This window comes from Coturnix japonica, chromosome 4 (assembly GCF_001577835.2).
Source record: "Coturnix japonica isolate 7356 chromosome 4, Coturnix japonica 2.1, whole genome shotgun sequence".
Lineage (NCBI taxonomy): Eukaryota > Metazoa > Chordata > Aves > Galliformes > Phasianidae > Coturnix > Coturnix japonica.
The window spans coordinates 12,853,089-12,869,329 of NC_029519.1; the positions used below are offsets into that span (position 1 = coordinate 12,853,089).

Sequence of the window (16,241 nt, forward strand, 5' to 3'; positions counted from 1 at the left end):
CACCAAGAAGGTGGTGTGACTTCTCAGAATTACCAAGGCTGGAAAAGACCTACAAGATCATCCAGTCCAACCATCCACCCATCACCAGCAGTTCTCGCTAGACCACGTCCTTCAACACAATGTCCAAATGTCCCTTGAACACCTCCAGTGTTGGTGACTCCATCACCTCCCTGGGGAGCTCGTTCCAGCATTTAACTAGCTGTAACTAAAGAAGCTAGCTTTAACTAAAAAACTAGCTTTAACTAAAGAAGTGTTTTCTAACATCCAACTTAAACTTGCCTTTGTGCAGCTTGAGGCCATTTCCCCTCATCCTGTCACCAGTGAGAAGAGACTTGCCCCGCTCATTGTAAGCACCTTTCAGATACTGGAAGAGAGCAATAAGGTCTCCCCTCAACCTCCTTTTCCCCAGACTAAACAGCCCCAGCTCCCTCAGCCTCTCCTCATAGGGCTGATTTTCCAAGCCCTTCACAAGCCTCATTGCCTTTCTCTGGACCTGCTCCAGTTCCTCCATGTCCTTTTTGTACTGAGGTGCCCAAAACTGAACACAGTACTTGAGGTGAGTAGGATGACTTCCCTAGTCCTGCTCCCCACACCATTCCTGATACAAGCCAGGATGCCATTGGCCTTCTTGGTTGCCTGAGCGCACTGCTGGGTCATATTCAGCCAACTGTCCATCAGCACACCAAGGTCCCTTTCCATCAGGCAGTTTTCCAGCCACACCTCTCCTAGCCTGTAGGTTGGGGTTGGGGTTGTTGTGATCAAAATGCAGGACCTGACACTTGGTCCTATTGAAACTCATGCCTTTAACCTTGGCCTATCAATCCAGTCTATACAGCTCCCTCCATAGTGCCCTTCATCCCTCAGGCAGATCAACACTCCCTCCCAACTTGGTGTCATCTGCAAACTTACTGAGGGTGCACTCAATCCCCTCATCAAGATCATCAATGAAGATGTTAAATAGAAGCAGTCCCAGCACTGAGCCCTGTTGGACACTGCTTGTAACCGACCACCAACTGGATTCCACTCCATTGACCACAACTCTTTGGGCCCGGCCATCCAGCCAGTGCTTCGCCCAGCGGAGTCTCTGACTGTGTTCTCCTGAACTGTGGGGGGTTTAGTCTGCTCCCCAGCTGAGACTACCAGGTCAGAGTGTGGGGTACCCTGAGGATAACTGGTTTGACCTTTAAAGGCAGACATAAAGGAGGCATTCAGAACCTCTGCCTTTTCCTTATCCTCAGTGGTCACATTCCCAGCCTCATCCAGTAAAGAACGGAGATTCTCCTTAGTCCTCCTCTTACTGTCGATGTATTTGTAAAAGTTTCTTGTTCCTTTGACTTTGTTAAAGTGAACTGTTATACCCTTTCATTTTTTAGTGAGCTTTGAGTTGAGTAGATTTCATGTGGTTTGGATGGGGGAAAGGAAGAAAAAGCTCTTGGTTTTCAGAGCAGTACAACTTTTTGCTCCTTCCAGCTCAAGTAATTCTGATGGCTTACACTTGTGTGATACCATGAACTGTTAAAGCTGTCTGCAATATACAGGAAGTTTAGACACCAGCCTACCTGCTAGTAGATGTTTTGGTATTTCATTCCATAGCAAAAGCCAGATTAGACATACGTTCACAAAGGTACATTCAGGTGGTGTCAGTTCAGAGGACTTGTCTTTTTTGTAAGGAAAAGTTGCTGAAATTGATGTTTTAGGATAAAAATACATCTAGTGTTTGATGAAAAGATCAGCAGTTCCTCTTCTTGTATTCTGCTCAACTAAAGTGTGAGTTTAAAGCCAAAATGGACTGACTCAATTGTACACTTGCTGGAAGCAGCTTGAGTGACTGCATTTGAGGAGGAGACAAAGAAACAACCACATGCATACCACAGGGATTTTTAACAGCTAGGATTCTTATGGAAGACAGTGAAGAGCTTTTTCTGTTCCTTCTAGGCTGTTTATTTCCAGATGTTAGTACCCTACTGGCATACAGATAGCATGTTGGCTCTGCCATGAAGGGAGTGTGCTTATATTTATGAATGCACAGAAAGGTGAGGGGAAATGTTACTTTTCAATAACTGGAAGGTCAGTGCAGCCTCAGCCCTCTGACAGTATCACTGCTTTTCAGCAGAATTATTTTTACACGTTCTGTCAAGGAATTGCTTTGTTTCTGTTTCCAGAAGCTTCTACACAATTTGCAAGCTAGTTAGATGGCCCTTTCTCATCTCTGCTGAGGATGCATTCTGCAGTTTGCTCACTTAGCTAGAGAGGCTTTTTTTTTTCCTTTGACCTAGACTGCTAATCCCTCATTGCAAAGTGTGGCAGCTGTGCTTTGTCTGTGGAGGTCTCTGCACCACATGCAGCCTCATTTGTTTGAGCAACCCCCTCTTTGTGTTCAGCTTTTGCAGTTACTGAAAGGGTGACTTTCTGTTTTCTTGCTTCACCAACTTGATAGGGTTTTTTTGAAGCCTACACTATGTAAGTACTTCAGAAATGCTGCTTTACAAGAGCTGTTATGGGCAGTTTCACAAAGCTGTTTGAGTCGAGTATTCCTGCCATTCAGGAGGTGAACCATTTGTGAGCTGCGTTCTAGAAAAGGTGATGAAACCTAGTCCCATCTAAACGTTAAACACTTTAGATATGTTGAATTGTAGCTCTGATGGATGTAATTAAAAATGAACCACTTTTGTGCCTGTTTGGTATCCTCATTCAGCACTGGATGATCAAACTTCAGTTGTTCTTGGGATGGTTTGCTCAGTTAAACATTTTTAAATGTATGTGTAGCACTCTAAGATGTTCAAGTAGTTTAAAGCTAAGATAACTTGAGAACTAAACAGAATTATTTGCTCTTTTAGGCTTTTACTGTGGTGAATGGCAGAACTCCCATTGCCTTCAAAGGGAGAAGAATTTGTCTTGTATTTCGCTTAAGAGGACGTTATGTGAAATGTTTAATTAGCAAGCACAAATTTGGCATTTCAATTAATTTCTTAGTCAAATATATTCATGTTTATACTTGGAGTTCTAATGATCTTTTATTCTTTAGCTGAGCAGAATTTTCAAATGCATGTAATGCTGCCAAGTTAAACGCATTCCTTCACCGCTTATGTTACCATTTGTGAGGCTGCAGACAGAAGTAGTCCAACCTAACCTGAACCTTTTGCCTCTTCTTCGTTTCTGAACTTTCCATTGCATTCCAGCTTTGTTTTTCATTCGCTACTCAAAATCTGGTTTTGAGTGGAAAACACATGGAGAGCAACAGCTGGCAGACTTGGAATTGGATGTAATGTTTAGCTGAGTTTGCAAAGTCTCTGTTGCTTGGATATCTTGACCTTGGATGTAGTGATCTGTGACTGCCCCATCCAGTTACTTCTATAAGCTGATGCTGAGAGTGAAACCTCATATGAATATGATGTTTTTCCTTCTCAATTCAATTAGTACATATTCTGACATGCTTTTTTCTTTCCTTACTCTTAGCCCGATTGTGGGTAATTCCCTGATAACTGGTTTTTAACTATCGACCATAGAACATAGTTTCTGTATTTGTAATAAGCAGTATCAACATTGATACCATTGACTGTAGTACTTCCAGTGACTAAGTTGTATTGAGGATATTGAGTACTCTTTTGTTCCAGGCTTTCAAGTGTATGATGAGAATAAACTTTTATTATGTCACAGGAAATTGAGCATTCGTATGTTCATATAGTATTCCACGTTTAGGTATCATTGTGTTGCTGAGTTTAGGAACATGTATTTTTTCCATGTCTGCTGAAGAGGATGCTTTTGACGATGCATAAAGAGCCAGAAATGTTTTTATTAATTTCTGCTTTCTTCAAACTATGACTTGGGCACTTCTGTAGAGGTGAGCACTGAGCGTTGTACTGTCAGTCGATGACGTGCGGGTTGAGTTTAGCAGTACAGTGGCCCAAAGGATTTTGACTTCAGTATCTGCTCTGGGGTAACGAGGTCAGTATTGAGAATGCTGTTGAAGTTGTAAAGAATTGCAGGTGTAACTTAAGGATTTGAATGGTCACTAATACTCCAGATTGAGAGTTCTGTATCTAATTGAAAAGTTCACTCCTGTTAATTATCTAAACTTTGCCATCTGCTGGAGAGCCTGTTAGCAGCACTGCAATTGAGTCCAATTGGATCTTAGTTTTGGCTTGTCTTTTCTTTCATATGTTCACCATACAAAAGCCTGCACGCCAGCCCCTGGTCAGTTTTGCTATGCAATTTTTTAATGAGCATCTGGAGCGACAGTGGTAAACTTACTGTGTTATGTTGTGGGATTATTGTAAGTGCTGTGGGTTTGCCTTTGATGTGTATCAAAACAGGACACCTCCGTGGCAAGTGACACCCTTCAGCTTCCTCAGTCTTGGCCATAGGTATGACACACACGGTGTCATGCCTTTCTAAATTGCATGGTCCTCATTTATCCCAGCATGATAAAGATGTTGGGAGGGGTGAAGGAGAATATGGAACAGGCAGAAAAGAAGCCACCCTAATGAAGAAACTATGTGTGCAGCTGCTGCACCTTATGTGTGACTGCAGTCAGAAAGTGCTGTCAGTTGCAAAGCAATTCAGAATAGAAGCCACTGTTTTGTATGGATTTTCTAGCTCACTCTGTTCAGTTCTAGAAGTATGGAGTGCATTCTACATAGCAGTTCTGGCTTCTCGTGCTGGACCTGGTCAAATGCAAAATAATTGCATGCTTTGTGTTGTAATTTACTACAAAGCGTACTTCTCTACAACTTGCCTGATCTGGTATTATGGAGAGCTGCAATTCAGTATCCCTTTGTGAGCATGTACTTGCAACCTGCCAGCAAAGCTCTGCCTGCATCTTTTAAGTTAGGTTAATTTAAAATAAGAAAAACGTAGATTTTCGGTGTAATAGGATGTTTTACAGTAATGCAGAATGACTCCCCCACTCTCCGTGGGATTAAAGCAGTATGAGAAAAATGCAGAGTTCTGGCATCTTTGCTTTTTCTTTGCAGACAAGGAGAAAATTAATTCCTTTAGAACCACGAAAGCAGTGCAGAGATCTTTGGCTTCAAGGAAAAAAAATAAGAATGTTGAAGCCATAGAAACTTGACTCTTATAAATGTAACTGGGAAAATACAGTATTACTGGTTGTGAGGTCCTGTGCAGAGAGTGGCTGTCAGTGGCTCTGTCTCTGGATAGAGAGTTTCAGCAGTTGGCAGGAGGTGAACTACAGCACTTGTTCAGGAAAAAAACAAGGTTCTCAAAGCGTTATCAGCTGTACTGCAGTGGTTTGCTTTTTAGTTGTGGGTGGGCAGCACAACACACACACGTGTGTATGTTTAATGATATGCAGATCACACGAAACACCACTGGCAGCTGGTGGGGATTGTTAAGTTTGGTTAGGTTCTGTTATTACCAACAGCAGTCACTTCAGGTTTGTTCTTGACCATGGTCCATTGTGACACGGCTGGCACAGCACTGCTCTCAACACAAACCCCAGCTGGGCACCTCTGTCATCATACACAGATGTGATGCCATCCCATGGGGGGAGGGAGATGTGGTTGTTCCACAGGACTGATTCAGAGCCTTGTCTGTGGATTCTTGTAGCATGTCTCAGTGGCAGATTTAGATGAATGGCTCACCAATGGAGCAGTTAAGGTACGCATTGTTAGTTGTCTTTTAGATGAAGGTTATTGTTTTCCAAATCAAACCAACTGTCCTAATGGGTATCAGAATGTTGCTTTGTCTCCTCTTAACCTGGATGGCTGCAGCTGAACTGCTGGGAGCTTGAAGCCACTGAAAGGAGGAGAGGCAGATGGAGAGCTTTCCTGGCATACTTCAGTTTTCAGGAGTTAGAAAAATTGATTGAAGAGCCACAATGCCAGATCAGCATTTTATTGCTCCTACCTGAAAGACTGCAGTGCTGTGGTAATTAATTAGGCACAGTTATAGAACTGTTTCTGTGCAAAATGTCAGCAAGTGTTGGAGGGGGAAGGGGGGTTTGTTGTTTGTTTTTTTCCTCCCACTCTGGGGCTGCCACTTAGCAACGTGATGTGCAGGAAGTAGAAATGTTGTTCTTTCCCTTTCTGCCTCCCAGATGTGAGGGAGGGTTCAGGAAAAGCACAGAACACGGCATTCACTGTTGTTTTGTTTCCTGGAAATGTTGAAGTCCTTAAAAAAGAAAAAAGGAAATAAAGAAAGACAATGTAATTTGGAATGAATCACTCCTTGAAATCCATGCGAGTTGGCAAATCTCTCCCAGCTTAAGTCCTCTTTCAGCAGACAAGTGTGCTCGGCCCTGTTCTGGCTTAAAACTAATTGCATGTTGTGACACGGAAGCTGCTAAGGCTGTTAGGTTTGCTGATTTTGGTGACTTGCATAAGTGCTCTTCAGTTTCTTCTTTATTGAAGTTACTCAAGAAAAAGAAGTAAAAATCTCAAGTAACATCAGTGGTGTAACTCTGCAACGGGGCAAACTGTGAACGTTGCATTTTTTTCCTGAGATCCTGTCACTAAGTGTCTCTCGTTGCTGTTATCTAAAATGCAGTGAGTTTGCCACCTGTTCATTTCAGGACGCTTTAACTGAAGAGGCCCCTTGGGCTCAGTTTATCAGTGTAGGACCATTTATTTGTGAAAGGCATTTTCTAAGTTAGCTCTGCTAAACATATTCCTCTTGAAGAATGAAGGGTAACAGAACGACACTCGCAGAAAGGAATGAAAAGGATTTTCACCAGGTGGTTTATGAAGTCATTTACCTGCAGTGTAAAAGTAATGCCAACATATGGGAGAGCACAGTAGTTTGTAAAATACGCTCTTGAGCCTTTTGTTCATCACTGTGCTGACTGTGTTCAGGAAACTATTGTTTACTTCAGGTGCCATAAGTTACACTTTGTTTTATTTTGTGCTCTATATAGGAAACTGGATTAATTAAGAACAAACGGTCTGTACTAGAGTGAACTCCAAAACTAACGGATTTGTTTTAATTCATTTGCCTGAGTTCACCCATTCTGAGAGCAGTATCTCTACGCTGTAGGCTGAGCAGATTGTGAAAGGGAGGCTTCCACAGAAGGATTTTTAGGAGTCGGAGAACTTGGATTCTGTTCTTGGTTCTGTCTCTGATTCACTGTGTAAGCGTCCTAGATTGCGTGAGTCACTCAGTGTCTCTGCCTCCTATAAAAGGAGCTTGTTACTTACATCGTGCCCAATATTTGACTATTTCTTTTGCATCTTCTTCCACTGTGTTATGTTAAAGCTCCCAGAGTCATTTCCAATATTTACACAACTGTATCCAGTTTTGCGTAACCTCTACCCAGTTTGAGTCTTCCCACAGAAATAATTAATGAGAAATTTAACAATAGCTATGATTATATGATAATAAAATTGTAAGAATTTAATTCATTTAATGCCTTCATTTGTCCACGCATAAACCCCTCTTTTTGCAGTGCCTCCATGCTGGGAATCTTTACAGAAGCTTTACATTCAAACATGATGATTTTCACATGCCTCTAAATTGAGTAACCAGAGGTTCTCAAAGGTTGAGGCTGATTATTGTATCTCTTAGCATTTCTATACAGACGTTACAGCTGGAGAGAGCAGTTGTGAATTGTTCTCACCCACTCATACTGTTGTTTCAGATATTCTCATGGTACTTTAAGCAAGGTGTACTCCTAAGGAATATAAGCTTTAATTATATTGCCAATAAATATCACACTGCTGTTTGTAATTCGAAATAGATTAAACTGTGTCTTTACATCTTTTCAGTGTCTTTAAAGAGTTTGCAAACATTTTCTTACATTCCCAAGTACAAAGAGGAGTGGAGCATGAAACATGAACTTAGTGAAAACTTATTTCTGGAGAGCTTCTGGACAAACGAGCTTCATTTAAGCAGGAGCTGTGATGTGTATAGCACGGCTCAGCCCAAGGAAAAGTGGTTGCTGAGAGTACTTTGTGTTTTCTTGGCTGGCAATAGGTCTTGTCTTAGTAGGACACCCAAACCTTCATAAATCAAGTGTATTTAATGAGAAATGCTGTGCGTGTGTGCATGCATGTTGTGTCTAAAAATAGTTTTCTTTGAACAGGATTCAATTCTGACTTTGCCTGCTTTGCTTTTAACATGAAGCAGAACCCCATGTGGAAAAACTAATGTCATTTTATTGGCCAGCTAAAATTCCCTCTGCTTGGCACTGCTTCTTTTCAACTCCTCACAACCAAGTACTTCTAGTTAGTCAGCAGCAGGATATGTAAATTCATCCTGGGTATTAGGAAATAAAGAGCAGATGGTGTAGAAAATGTGGTTTTTTAATAGTGTTTTTTCCTTTAATGCTGCTTTTTTTTCTTTTAAGTTGAACTCTGCTTACTTTTTCCTACTTACTTTACTAATTATTTCCACTTACCTCTCCTTCATTCTAAGCTTAACAGAAAAAAAATGTGGAGTTCATTTTTTAAGCCTGATTCCTCATATACCTGTCCTTGCTGTCTATTTGAATTTCTAACCAAAGAATAGCAGAAGAATTTGGCATTGAGTAAGATGGTAAAATCATGATCTAGTAATGATTCTGTCAAAGAAACACAACAAAGTCTCTTCTGCTAATGAAGAATTGTCTACACACAGTTACGTAGAGAATTCATTCTGAGCAGCTCACACCAGTAATAAGTTTAAGGAAAGCGAGCGCGTGTTTTCTTGTCCCCCTGCTATGCTTGCTTTAAATGGGCCATCACAAATCATACTAACAGTAAAAGGGAGCTCAGAGTCTGAATTTACATACGTACCTCTTTGTAGAGTGTAAGAAGTGTATGATAAGTGCCGAACTGTTGTCTCTAGAAACTGAAATTCTTTTTCCACAGAACAGGAGCTACAAAAGTTAAAGCTCGTGCAAACTTTCTTATGCTGGGTAAGTGCTGAGACCTGCTGGCATTTCTGACCGTCTGTTAACCACTGCACACAGCTAAGCTCTCAGTGTGGACAGCTGCCTGTGAGGAAGTCTACTGGATGCCATCCACTTGTTGTGCTGAGGTCATCACAATAGTCAGTAGATGGTGACTTACCAGATATCCCCAAGATAAAATGAATAATTGCAGTCTTGAGGATTACAGGTGAATTCAGAAGTGAAACGTGTCTAATGACATCCATGTTTCCTGCTATCCACACATTCCGTTTTAAGCTGGTTGTCCAAAATCTGACCGGTTACAATTTTTGGTTACCTCCAGTCTCTCACGGGGACAAAGCTGTTCTGAATGGCAGAAACAAACTGTAACATGGATCTGGAGATGGGGAAAGGAGGAACATAATATTCTGTAGCAAGCAGTTGCGGTGGCATCCGAAACTTGAATTCCAGTCTCTGAGGGGTTTGTTCTGCAGGTGTCTCACTTGTTTGCAGCAGCAGCAGTGCTAACACTGGACCTGTGTGAAGATGTCCGTAGTGCTGTAGGCATTAGGGAACAAGTTCCCAGCAGGGTGTACAGACCATTAAAGCATCTTGCACTTCCGAAGGGATTGTCTCAGGTCTGGCTAAAGTGGCACTATCCTGTGGTAAGCAGTGCTGTAGGTATTGTGAGGTATGTGAAAGCAAGGCCTCGTGCCAGTTTTGAATTAGCGAATAATAGAATTAGCCAGTCAAGCTTACTAATAGCATGTGTCCGATGTGCTGTGCTACTCTGCTTTCACTAAAGTTCACTACTTTTGTTGGCTGTGTTTGCCTGAGGCTTTCTGCCTTTGTCTGCCTTTCAGCTTGCACTGTGTTCACAGGAAGGCTTTGTATCACAGCTCTTTATCAGTGTGCAAATTCATCATAAATCACCCATTTTATGTTTAATTATCGCTGCATTTGAGATGTGGCTTACATGCCGTGTATGATGTTTGTTTCTGTATAAGTACCTTAAATTAAGGGCGGCTCCCTGTCTAGCAATGCCAGTGCAGCAGAACCTCAGTGAGTGGGACCTTGCCTGGACTTCAGCTTGTGTGGTGATTGGGATCGGGCCTATCCCACAGCACACAGCCTTTGCTGCAGAACGTTTGAATTCACACATGCATTTTGGCAGCTTCAGGAAGGGGAAGTGAATGCTGGATAAACTTGAATCAAGCTGTGCCCAAAAAAGGGGGAAAAAAGCCTTTGCTGTCTTTCTGAAGGTTGTAAATTCTTACAGTAGGTGAAATGTTTTGCATGGTGAGATTGTCGCATACGTTATGAAAAACGGGGTTAAACAAGGATGGCATATCCATGCATGTTGTTGTTTTATGAGGTACCTGAACTTGTAGTTTGTTAATGAAATGCTGTTTGTCTCTTCGGGTGCTTCTCAGCGGTGTATCCAAATAGATTGGCGATGTGATAGAGGTAGAGTGTACCTCAGGGAAATGAGGAGTTTGCATGTAAACGAACTTGCAGCAGCAGCAGCAGATTCTGTTTGGATCACATTTTTGTTAATCAAAATATCAGAAGAAGGTTGGGGTTTCTGATGAAATTTCAGGAGTGTGTTTGCATGCACTTAGTAAATAAACTCATAGGGAGCTGTTAAGTGCTGAGATCCCATCTCTGGCTCCGATTTCCTAAGCTGGATTCCCACAGTATTCCAGGCAAGCACACCCTGGGTATTTATTGTGTTCTTGTATTTATCCCTTTTGCCATCTGCTGCTGGTTACTGTTTAGTGCTGAGCAAGATGGACTTCTGGTTTGAGCTATCCCTGTGTTCAGAGTGTCCTCCCTCTATGTGTTTTTCCTATGCGGAGAAATAAGAAGGCTGAATTAGCCGCTCATAATCTGTCTGTCTTCAGCTGTGGCCATGTAAGTAGATCCCTGATAACTCTGAAACACCAGGTAGCAGAGAAAGGTAACTGCCCCATTTCCCGCAGCTGCACAGCTGGCTTTGCAAATCCCATCAACAAAATCTTGGAGAAGGTCATCTTTGGTACAATCTTCAGTGAAGGTCATTACCTAAATATCATGGGCATTCTGCTTTCAATCCTGTCAGTGTTCCCAGTTCTTCACATGTCTGGCACTGTCCTACATAAGTAAGGGATTTATTTTGGTTAGTTACGTGTTGTCCCAGCATCTTTTCTCATTGTCTATAGCAGATTTGACTGGACCTGCCTAGAATTACTCCAAAATAGCGGGTAGAACAGACCTATCTTCTGTTCCCTAGTTTTACAGTGAATGTATCTCCGTAATGAAAATCTGGATTTCTTATCAATTTTATAATGTAAAAATATCAAGGTTTGGAGAAGAACCTCCATTAATTCCAGTACTACATTCTTTTTATCTTTGTAATTGTAGCATGTCTGAGAAGAATCCTGCTTTCCTCCCCACATCACCAAAAAAGAAGGGTTCTATTTTAATTCTTCAGTGGATGGCATTCAGTCAAGCTGGAATGCTATTTCTGGTTAAATGCTTTTGTTTGCTTTAATAAAGTTAGACCATTCTTTGCGTAACACAATGATATCAGCCATGGTCTGAAGGCCATGGACATGGCTGTAATTGTATTGGCCAACAGCAGCCACTGGCCGTGGGCCAAGCAAAAGGAGTAAGAACGATCGAGTTGTTATATGGAAACATGTGAAGAACTTGGTAGTTATTTAACAAGTCTCTTAATGATAGGCTCTCCTTACTTAACGAAAAGCTTAGTTGGCAGATCACTGTTTTTGTTGGAAGTGAGCGTGTTTATACTCATATGTCATATCTAAAATCCTAAGAAAACAAGAAGTGAAGGGATACCACATTTGCCTTAACCTCCCCTTTTCCAGCTGAACTGGTTCTTAACCAAACTTATGCAAGTAGGTTCTTAGTTGATCTGTTGGTGGTACTGCTTGCTGTCTGTTCATGCTTTGCTTTTCAAAGGATCCTGGAACACACAAAGAAGGTTTTTGCTGTTACTGAGTTCTGTCAATTAGATGTATGTTCATCCGTAGAACGGTACCTTAGCCTGAGGATTAATGTAGCTGTTTGCAAGCTTCCATGTTACTAATCATTACCTCTGCTTTGCAGAAAACCTTCAAGTCCTGTAGGTTTGCGAGGGTAGAACTCCTGGATGTTTTTACCTTTCTGTTAACCTTTGCCAGTAAGCATGAATATAGATGTATAATTTTTTTGTAGAATATTCTGCTTGATTGGATTTTTTTTTAACTGAAGAATTAAATTCCACAGTTTGTTGGCTGTATTACACCTTTGATTTTTGCAGGCTGTAAAATTTCCCCTCTGTATCATACAGTTCAACCTTTTTCTAAAGGGATTTGCTAAGTTGCAGGTAGTACAGCTATTGTTATACCTTTTCCATAATATCTGGTGGTTTGTTAGTAAGCAGCAGGAAGGAATGGCCCTCAGAGCTCCACCTGATGGGCCACCCAAGAAATCTGAAGCAAATGTCTAAGGAAAAGGTTGGGGATGTTGGTCAGTGTGTTACACTGACGGCTGGATTATCAGACTGGTCATCATTTCATCAGTTGTCGGGTTTGGGTGTTTTTTGAGTGATGCTTTTCAATCGAGTCAATAGATCTTTGAACTCTATTTAAAAAAAAAAAAAAGTATGAAATTGTGTTTTGTCTTCAACAGTGCCCTTAAAGATAGTCGTTTCCCCCCAATGACGAGGGATGAGCTGCCACGGCTTTTCTGCTCTGTCTCCCTCCTCACTAACTTTGAGGATGCCAGTGACTACTTGGACTGGGAGGTAAGGATTTCACGCGTCTTGTAAGAAAACATCTTCAGTAATCATGAGCATCTGTAGCAGAACTCTCACTGCTTGAACCATCTGCATATATTCAGTGTAGTCTGTTTGGCTCTCTGTACGGATGGCTTTGTGTAATGATTGAAGGTGCTGTTTTGGTAGAACTGCCATTGCCTTGAAAGCTGGGGCCAAGATAATGGAATGTAGTCGATTCCATTTTTCTTCCTTTGCTTTCTGAACAAGTGACTTGCATGGAGAACACAAAGCCTTGATAGAGTGAGGCGGCATAACTGACAGCTCTTGTTTTCCTGTGCTCCTTATGCATGGAGCAGAATCTGTTCTATGTGACTGGTTCTAGGAAACCTGCATGTGTTCTCTGAGAGCAGTAGCATAAAAGCCACAGATTAAGAAGCTTTTAGAGTTACTTCTGGGAAGGTGTACTAATGGGAAGAAGTGTTATTCTGTATTCTTACATTCTTTCCCAAATTACTTGGTTTTAGATGCTTGCTTGGTAGTTAGTGTGGTGTTACTGTTGTAAGGCTGACGTTCATTTTTCCAAGTAAATTTGATTTTCCATCAATTACCTGCAGTAGCATTTGTTTCTGTGCCACATAACATACTTTATTAATGAAGTTTATCTCGCAAACTTGGTGATTCATGCCTCATTAATAGGTTCCATTTAAGCTCTTGGCTGTAACAGTCTGACACAACAGAGCAGCCATCTTCTTCTAATGGCAATAATCTCACGTCGTAGTGTAGATGAGATGAGTTTTCAGGAAGCCTTGAGCTGTGCCATGTTGATGTGATGCTTCTCAGGAAGAGGCAGGTTGTATCTTACAGCAGTCTGAAATAGCGTTCTTTTAATTTGATACCAGCCTTTTTCTGTTCTAATAAAAAGCCTTTCAAAACTGATATGGGCAAAGATGTGCAAAGGAGTGTTATAAGAATGAGATGTTTGGGACTTAAGTGCTATTCTTCATTTCCAGTGTTCTTAGAGCTGCAAAAACATACTCTGTTCTCATTTAGCAATAAACTAAGTAGTTTTTAGCCTCTAACACCATTTCTTTCTACTTTCATGCTCTTTAAGTTCATAATTGCATCATCTGAGTGTACAGATCTGAACTCTGTAGTGGTTATATATCCATTTTATGAAAGCTAAGTAATGAAATACATTAAAATTGGCAGCAGATTCAATATTCCAGCCTCTAATTAATTTTTCCTTTGTAAGGAGTGGTAGTTTCATGCAGAAAGCTCGTGGAGACTGTGGCCAAGACTTCTCCCATTTCTCCATGCTTATGTCTTATATAAAAGTCATAGACCTTAAAAAATAAAGTCTTAAAAGGAGCAAATATTAATTGACCGGGTGGTCATTAAGAGCTCTGTAGATGTCCCTTAGTTGTTTTTCCATTGTCACGTGGTTATGTTAAAAGCAGTTATTGATGGAGGAACTGTCAGAGTGTTTCTTATTAAATTTGGGGTTGAAAAACAAACACTATGGGAAATACCATCCGATAGCTTCTTAAATGTGAACTCTTCATTTCCTCATATAAAGTGGAGAACTTTGGGTTTATATAGAAATAACAATATTTTGTGCCTGAAAACAAAAATACCAGTTATTAATGTTTTGAACTCCAAAGCAGCTTCTTGTTGTTGTACCTTGAAACTGGCAGTTCTTAAATAATGCCCTGGAAAGGTGTCTGGCCTCTTTCTTTTTTGATAACTCCTGTATAAAATACTTCTACTGCCTTGAGATGAGTAGGTTGGGATTCCATAAAGGCATTCTGCCATACTGCTCTAGTAGCATGGAAAGGGAAACTGGAAGCTGAATGCTGTCCTTGTACATGAGCTTGCAAAATGGCATTAACCATCAAAAGGTTCACATGTCGAGCTTTATCATGTTAGAAATCTCTTGTATCTTTTTTTTAATGTACTAATAAAGTTGCCCATTTCTTGCAGGTGGGTGTACATGGCATTAGAATAGAATTCATCAATGAAAAAGGATCAAAACGCACCGCCACCTACCTACCGGAGGTTGCAAAGGAGCAAGGTCATTGTTGCACTTTATTTCATATGATCTGGTGAAGAATTTAAACATACGTATAAATCTAAAATGCAATATTTGACCTTGCACTGATGTCAGATGATGGAGCAATATTTAATTGTAAGAAAAGACTCTTCTATAAAATGCCAATTACGTGTCTGTCTCAATCCCCCTGTAGGGACTCAGTAAACTGTAGCTGTTCTGAAGCAAATATTAACCTTAGGGAAGGTGTAAGAAAATAAATCATGGAGGGGTGGCACAGTGCTGCTACCAAACTTCAGTTTGTTGGCCAAAAGCTGTTCATTTTCATGTAGTTGTTACTGTGTGATTTTGGGCATGTGAAAGCTCTGTTAATATACAGGCTGTCTGGACAATGCTCTTAACAGCTGCTTTATTCCCAGGTTTGCGGTGGTGGAGCTTTTCCCATTAGGTATTTGCTTCTAGTATTTAATCCCTGCTATGAACAGTGGCTTGTGGGCTTCGGGATGGGTGGGAACGGATTATTTTCATACTGAAAGTCCAAAGTACAGTCACTAAAGTAGCCATTTCAAGAGGAGGACAGACTTTGTGAATCAAAAAATGTACATATACAGTAGCTTTTGTTGAGCAGCTGTTTGTTGAGCCAAACAACTCACTGAAGTTTTTTCTCTTTGAGGCTTAAAAGTGTGTCTTGACCTTTTAAATTTTTCATTGCTACTCCTTCATTTTCCTTCTGGTGCACTAAGTAAGAGGAATGAAACCTTCATTAGCAGATAATAGATAATTTGGTTTCCCAGCGGTCACTTAAAAGCTCAGTTGCCCTCCAAGGCAGCTCTTTTCCTTTTGCATTCTAAGGTTGGCTGGTTACCAAAGGGTTCTTTTGTTAAGACCTTTGGTGATCACTTACACACTTGAAAATTCCAGCTTACACACTCAGAAAATTGCAGTTTTGTTTGTCACTGTCAGTCACCAGGATGGTGTGGGTCCACTCTTCAGAGTATTTCAACCACAAGATAACAATGCGTTGTTGGTAGAGCAAGCTTTATGCCCGGTGAAATGCTGCTCAGCATCTTTCCCACAGCTGTCTCCTGCACAGGAGAACGGCCCCTGTTTCATACATAACTTCTAGAGAGCAGTTGTGAACCACTATCACTGTGTATTATGCTGTGTTTTGGCAACATTATTCTTACTGCTGTAATGCTCATGATTTTTTACCACTGTGAAATTCAACAGGATGGGACCACATTCAAACCATAGATTCCTTATTGAGGAAAGGAGGCTACAAAGCTCCGATCACTAATGAATTCAGGAAAACCATAAAGCTAACCAGGTATGCATTGCGGGGATACTCCAGATAAGCCCTGTTGGCTTGGTTTTAGTGTGATGAGTTCATTTCTTGGTAAGTGGTTGTTTCAAATGTTAGCAGTAAGCTTTCCTGTATGTATTATTAATATTTTCTTTCTTTTCACAACAGGAATACAGACTTCTGAGAATATCTGTGCCTTGCTTTAAATACAGTAGGGATTACAGGCACTAAGAAAGGAAGAAAGGGCTGCTAAGTAGCTTGCAACATATATACCAGGGAGTATAGATATATATATGTAAATATT

General features: G+C 40.9%; 1 protein-coding gene across 1 annotated transcript in view; it reads left to right on the forward strand.

The window, feature by feature from the left end:
- Positions 1 to 16,241, forward strand: part of AMMECR1 (AMMECR nuclear protein 1) — an 84,565-nt gene that overhangs the window by 62,030 nt on the left and 6,294 nt on the right. Inside the window, exons 4-6 of the mRNA XM_015860463.2 lie at positions 12,500 to 12,614; positions 14,568 to 14,658; positions 15,865 to 15,961. Coding sequence (XP_015715949.1) covers positions 12,500 to 12,614; positions 14,568 to 14,658; positions 15,865 to 15,961 — 303 coding nt within the window. The remainder of the gene's footprint in view (positions 1 to 12,499; positions 12,615 to 14,567; positions 14,659 to 15,864; positions 15,962 to 16,241) is intronic.